The sequence below is a fragment of the Thunnus thynnus genome, chromosome 12, assembly GCF_963924715.1.
Source record: "Thunnus thynnus chromosome 12, fThuThy2.1, whole genome shotgun sequence".
Taxonomy (NCBI): Eukaryota; Metazoa; Chordata; class Actinopteri; order Scombriformes; family Scombridae; genus Thunnus; species Thunnus thynnus.
The window spans coordinates 2,045,304-2,052,725 of record NC_089528.1 but is presented as its reverse complement, the minus strand read 5'-3'; the positions used below and the strand labels follow the sequence as shown (position 1 = coordinate 2,052,725).

Here is a 7,422-nt window from a genome sequence, read left to right as displayed (position 1 = left end):
TCAAGCTTTGAAATGTGGCATGACAGCGATGTTTTCCTCGTCTTCATGTGATTTTGAGGATCCAGTCCAAAGCAAGCCAAGACAAACATCAGAAGGCACAAGATTCAGTTGAGGCTTTTTCTGCTGATTTGTCTCCACCTGCAACTTTGACTCTATATTATTTCACATCCTATTTTCTTTAATAGGGAGCATTCAGGTCCAGTGTTCCCTCTGACAGAGTATGGGTCTTTCCTAATTTACCTTACTGACCAAACAATAATAATGTAAATTATTATTAATCATTTGACCATCACATTGCTACATGATGTTCAAACGCTGTTTTCAAAGCCTTCTTAAAAGATCAAAATCAGCCTTCAGAACCCACCATGTGTAACTAGTGTATAATTACAGAAAGCCCACTCTCTCTCAGCCCCCGAGTCGTTCAAACTCCTCAAATCCCCAAAGCAGCTTTGACTACATTTGTCTGTCCACTAGAGTTACTTTGTAGATTCAGATTTGATGTGGCTGTTGTCAGGTAAAATGTCAACTTTTCAAAAACTCTGAAAAACAGCCCGGCTCCATCTTCACTTGTATATATATGATTGTATTTCCCTCCTTATTTCCTCTTTTTCTTCTGGAGCTCATTGAAAAACAGGAAAATTCCCAAAACTGGTGATGTTTTCATCCAAGAGCACACTCTTCTCTCTGTCAGTGCACTGAGGCCATGTCCTCTGTGCTTCACAAAGCTGTGGTGAGTTTACCTTCTACTACACATGATGAGTATTTTACGGGCTGCTTCCAGTATTTTTACACTTAATGCTTTCAAATTTAACAACTTTTAGGCCAATGCATTAAAAAAAAAAAATTCAGTAGCCTATGCTCCCTTCATAGTTTTATTCTTGGCAGTGTCCCAATCACATTAAATATTAATAAATCCAAATAATTAGAACATTTTAGAGAATTGTTTTTAGTGATTACTCAGTTTTCTGCATGGGGGTGAAGGATGTTTGGGGGACTTGGGCTATTTCCTTGCCATGGTCCTCACTCTTATTTGCGCATATTTTAGTTAACTTGAAATAGATTTTTTAGTATGATGATGCTACTTTTACGCAAGTCTAGGATTTACCTCATCCAGAGCTGCCAACCTCTCCTCTGTCACCATCATCTGTGTGTTCAGGGCAGTCACAGAGAGAGAGAGGGCGCGGGGGAGAGAGAGAGAGAGAGAGAGCGGGAGCCAGACAGACCTACAGTAGTTATGGCACCTGCACTGCTTCTATTGTAGTAGAAAAAAACTTAAGAAACGGAGTAAAGACGAAGATCACTCCAAGGCACCGTCACCTCTCCCAGGATCTTCTAGGTAAATCAAAGATGGTCCTGATGAGAGTGATGCTGTCGCTGTCCTTCTGCCTGCTGCTGGCGTCCGTCGGCTCGGGCTGCGGACCGGGCAGGGGATACGGGAAACGGAGGCACCCCAAGAAGCTGACACCGCTGGCTCTGAAACAGTTCATACCCAACGTGGCGGAGAAAACCCTTGGAGCCAGCGGCAAGTACGAAGGCAAGATCACCCGCAACTCGGAGAGGTTCAAGGACCTGACTCCCAACTACAACCCCGATATTATTTTTAAAGATGAAGAGAACACGAACGCAGACCGGCTCATGACACAAGTAGGTAACAAAAAAGGATTTTATCCCATGCCTTTCTGTTGGAGTTGATTAAATGTGACAATCAGGACAGATGAGTGACAGTTGGATGTGAAGCGGCACAAGAGCGCATCGCTCTCTTTCTTATCTGTGAACCGTGATTTCGTTTTACTTCTTCTGTTGGCTCCAGCCGACCATGATGAATTAACTCGTCAATTACTGGCCGCGTGGAGATCTTTGCCGTTATGCAACTATCAGTGACTTCAGAATATGTCAAAGGAAATATCAAGTCAATAAGCCTACAACACCCCCTCTTCATATGCGCCATTTGGACATGGCGCATAAGATTGCGCGTGTGATTCGTTTGGGTACAGCACGTTGAAAGCTTATATTAGAAAAGATGTGTGTGTGTGTGTGTGTGTGTGTGTGTGTGTGTGTGTGTGTGTGTGTGTGTGTGTGTGTGTGTTGGAGTTGAACAGTAAGATAAATATGAAAAAGTGGAGAAATGCGCTTAAGATGGCACAATTAGACCTATAGGCTGTGCATCTCTCTCTCTCTCTCTCTCTCTCTCTCTCTCTCTCTCTCTCTCTCTCTCTCTCTCTTTCTCTCTCTCTCTCTCTCTCTCTCTCTCACACACACACACACACATACACACATTATTTAAAGTTGGCATATGCTTTTGATTTCTGGTTATTTTGGCCTAATCTTCCTTTATATTGTTTGCAGACTTATATTATTCATTACATCTTCACCCGAAAACTGACATTAAAATTGTGGTTCCCACAATGTAGTTAACTGTAATCACCCCAATAGATTTCTGAATTAAGAATTAATCTTAGAATGAATTGACATTTTTGCAGACTGTTGTGATATGCAAGTGTTAATCAGCATAGTGGGTTGATGGATGGCTATATAATGCAGTAACCTGGTTAGTATTTTCTGTGTGATGTGAACAGTAGGGATGTAAACATTCAACATTGCTCTTGATAATCTGATATTGAAGCCTGGTAGCTTGTATGACCTGACAGTACAGGAGAACTGACAAGTTGAATTCAGGCACTGCCTCCAATATTGTCAGATTTCTGTCATTAGCTTCCTTGTTTTTTCACTTCAACCCAACTTAAATTTCATAAAGACTTCCTCCTACTGCATGCAAAACCTCCTTTTGTAAAAATTACAGTATTGCCCAGTGAGCTGCCTTGGCATATCAATAGCTCCCTCTGTTTTTATCATAAATGCTCTTACACTACAAGCTACATTCACCAATTAACACACACATTCATGTGCTGATGGCAGGGGCTGCTGCAAGGTGCCAACCTGCTCATCTGGAGGATCTAATCATTCACACACAATTTGGGAGCAAAGGAACAATTTGGGGTTCAGTATCTTGCCCAAGGACACTTTGACATGTGGACTGGAGGAGCTGGGGGTCGAACCGCCGATCTTCTGATTACTGGACGACGTGCTCTACCTCCTGAGCTACAGCCACTGTGTATGAATATAGATAGCGGTAGAAAGAAATTTAACATAGAAAATGAACCAGGTCATTTCTACCAACTTCTGGTGTAGACCCATCCACTGTCGGTACAAATCCAAATTCTGATAGGAATGCAAATTTTTTGACATAAACAAATACTGATTGTGGCAAATGAACAGTGTACGCATCATCATTTATTATTACAAATTATAGTGAGAGTGTAAAATCTGTTGAGGGAATTACAGATTTTCAGGTAAAAATATAAAGGTCTGCAAAGGTTAAATGTCTCTGAACAATCTGCAAACAATGTAATGGAAAATGAAGCCATAATAATAATAATAATAATAATAATAATAATAATAATGAGAAGAAGAAAAAGAAGAAGAAAAAGAAGAAGAAGAAGAAGAGGAAGAAGAAGAAGAAGAGGAAGAAGAAGAAGAAGACAAATCAGCATTGTGAACTGATATTCCTATGTTTACAGTTATAACTAAATAATTGCAGTCTTATTTTTGTGATATTTTTTGATATTTTGATATTGTGATATTTTTGTTAGCAGTCAGATGATCAGACAGGTTGGAAACTAACCTCCAGTTGCAACTAACTTATATGGAAGAAAAAGAAGGTGAACATTAAAGTTATTACTGTCTGTTATAAACATCCATCACAGTTTACAGAAGCACATCCTGTTTCACTTTGACCTACTGTACTTACTGTAACTGTTTGTACACAGTTTTTCTGTGTAATGAAGGATTATTAGCAGCATTTCAGGTGAACTCATTTTCCGTTTGACCTCCAAATAAAGTGGTTTAGATCATCTGGATGAACTGTTTGACTGACTGCTTGTGTTTCTTTCCATGTTTGACTTCTCATCGAACGATGCCACTGTATCCCAGCTATTAACGTCATGGTTACAGTGTTATCATAACCAATAAAAATAACGAACAAAACTATCAAAATAAGACCCAATTATCCTTAATAAGTGTGGAAATATGTCATTTATACTACAAGTGTTCATTTAAGTGATACTCTTACATGTTTCTCCCTTTTCAGAGGTGTAAGGACAAACTGAACTCTTTGGCTATTTCAGTCATGAATCAGTGGCCTGGGGTCAAACTCCGGGTCACAGAGGGCTGGGATGAGGACGGCCATCACTCTGAGGAGTCTCTGCACTACGAGGGCCGAGCAGTGGACATCACCACCTCAGACCGGGACAAGAGCAAATATGGCATGCTGTCCAGGTTGGCTGTGGAGGCTGGCTTTGACTGGGTCTACTATGAGTCCAAAGCCCACATCCACTGCTCTGTGAAAGCAGGTGAGTGGAAAATATTTGTAATTATGTGGAGACTTCTAGGCATTCACAATAGCATGCCTTAAGGCCCTTTTGCATGTATGTCATTTAAAAAACACATAACTGAATGAAACAAGACACATACAAAATGTTTCCATTTATTCTATTTGCTACTAGGGGTGTGCCCGAATACAAATACATTATAAATACATTATTCGGCAAAGCACAAATAGTGGCTTTTATACAAATATTTATTTCATACAAAATATTTTAAAAATTATTTGTTTTGGGGAAGAAAAAAAAACATGTCAAATACCAAATACCAGTTCACAGGTCAGTTACATTGTTGTCTCAGTCTGTCTCCTCTGCTCAACTGTCCCAAGGGACTCTCCTGTTGTTCCCCTTCTCCTTTCCACAAAGTTAGGTTGTAAAAAATAGGCAATAAATGAAAAGTGCAAAGCAAGAATCACCTTTGAAGTTCTTCTACATGTTACATGGTGTGCTGTCTGTATGTTATGAGTATATAAATAGGTAGAGGTCTGCCTGCAATGAGATGATGAGTAAAGTTTTAGCTCAGTAGTCAGTGCAGTTGTCTATGATCTGGGAGACTACAGTTCGAGACGTGGTGTGGGGATCTCCTTCGTAAGGTAGTTTATTCATAAACACTTATTGTAACACTTTAATTTTCTAAAATTAAAAGCGTAATAAATAAATAAAGCATCATTGTGTTTACATTGCAAGGCAGCTGGATTCATGAGATCACAACATCACAAGATCACACGAGAATCCATCTTGTCAGGCTTCAAGTTAGGCACTTGTGTCCTTGTGACCAATCAGCATCCTATGAGGATTCTCACGTGATCTTGTGAATCCAGCTGCCTCGCAAGGTAAGACAGTGACGTGGCGTGTCAGATTATCATTGTGCCCCTATATTGTTCAAAACGTTATTGACATAACAGGTGGAATTATTTTAAAAATGTTTTGCAATAGATGTAAATACTTTTGATGCATTCATTTTGCCAGCAAATATTTTCACGCTATTAACACACACTATGTAAAAGGGCCATTAGAGCATCATGGCTAGTTAGTCAGGTGGGACTTGCTGCCATGTGCTCCTGAACAAAATGTTTTACAACTTGCACGCTTCAAACAAAGTCCTTTTTTGGATGACAGCTTCTCACCCCCACCCCCACCCACCACCCATTACCTTTTCGGGGGAGCTGTGTCAGACCATTTTTGTAACTTTCTGAAACTGTAAATTCAACAAGCATGCCCACTCAACACAAAGATTGGCAAGGTGTTCAGAGGTGAGAAAGTATGCAGGATTTTAACTTTGCGTCTAAGTTCAAAGTATTTTATAAAAGTATTTTATGCCTTTGAGTCAACAGGAAACAAGGGGAGAGAGGGATGAGGTACAATATGCAACAGAGGTTCAAGGCCAGAATGGAACTGCAGACATTGTGGTCATGTGACATTCACCTTAACCAGTAGGCTACGATGGAACAACAAACCATTCCTGCTTTTGAGGAGAGGCTGACCGTGTCCTCTCCTTCTCTATGATCATGTCTTCAGGCATTGCCATTTGGAATAAATAGAGACACTTTTGCCTTCACACAATGCCAGACAACACTTAGTACAAAGATGTTAGTTTTAAGCCTGGCCTCTACTGTAACTCACCCATCCATTGTCCATCCAATCCAATGATTGTCACTATTGTTAATCTTACAGAAAATTCAGTGGCAGCTAAGTCTGGAGGTTGCTTCCCGGGTTCATCCATGGTGATCCTGGCAGACGGAAGGACTAAACCACTGAAGGAGCTCCAAGTGGGGGACAGGGTGCTGGCTGCTGATCAACAAGGAAATCTCCTACCCAGTGACTTTCTGATGTTCATGGACCAGGACCGACAGATTACACGACAGTTCCATGTCCTGGAGACCGAGGAGCCACGCCGCAAACTGACACTGACTCCTGCTCACCTTGTCTTTGTTCTGAACAACAACAGTACTGACAGCGGAGACACCAGGGCCGTGTTCGCCAGTAATGTAAAACCAGGACAGCGGCTTCTGGTTGTTGGGAATGACTGTCCTGGCCACCTCATCCCCTCAACAGTGAGACAAGTTTACGTGGAGCAGCAGGAAGGCTCCTATGCTCCTGTAACGTCTCATGGAACCATCATAGTGGACCAGGTGTTGGCTTCCTGCTACGCGGTGGTTGAGGATCATCAGCTTGCACACTGGGTTTTTGCGCCAGTTCGACTTTGGCGTGCATTCTTGTCACTGGTTGGGATGGTGAAAGAGCTCAGCAGTGCGCACCAAGCTGATGGTGTCCACTGGTACCCAGAGCTCCTCTACCACGTGGGAAGTCGGCTTCTGGACAGCAGTTCTTTTCACCCACAGAGTTGAGATATATCGTATGGTTTAAAAGACTGTACATTCACACTGCAGTAGAATATCATATTTTGGCCTAATCTTTTCCCAGGGTTAAACATCAAAATATCAGACTTTTGTGTGTGCCTGCTACTGTAAGCCCATAGAAGCATGCACTCCAGAAAACATGTATCACTTTTAACACATCTTCTTTGAGACAGCACACATATGTATTACTTTTCAAACCAACTTTCAGTATGTTACAGTATAATTCTGGTTTATCACAAGTTATTTTTGTAGTTTGGGTCATTATTCTTTTCAGCAGTTACTTCACTCACAAAAGTAACACTGTGACACTGCAAGAACAAAGTCAGACAAGGCAAGAAACATGAGTGTTTGCCTTTGTTTTCTCTTCAAAATAAGTTTTGCTGACCTTGGGGGTTTGTTTCCAACTTGTCTGATTGTTCCCTCCTGACCTCCTTTGACTGATGTCACCATGTCCCCAGATCTCAGCAATGACTCGTGAGTACAATGTTATCATTACCAAGAGAAAGATAGGCCAAAACTGCAAAAAATAAGACCCAGGTTGTGACTGCATGCAGTATTTTAATGGTCCCATCTGTACTGACAGGAGGGCTGCCATGCAGGTATGCACTTTTCTAATTCTGAAC

The 7,422-nt window shown here is 41.2% G+C and overlaps 1 protein-coding gene across 1 annotated transcript; it reads left to right on the top strand.

The window, feature by feature from the left end:
* The first annotated feature begins 1,347 nt into the window (after positions 1-1,347).
* Positions 1,348-7,411, top strand: shhb (sonic hedgehog signaling molecule b). Its single transcript, XM_067604620.1, has 3 exons — positions 1,348-1,644; positions 4,148-4,409; positions 6,114-7,411. The coding sequence occupies exons 1-3, from the start codon at positions 1,348-1,350 to the stop codon at positions 6,785-6,787; spliced, it is 1,233 nt and encodes a 410-aa protein (XP_067460721.1). The 3' UTR covers positions 6,788-7,411.
* The last annotated feature ends 11 nt before the right edge of the window (positions 7,412-7,422 follow it).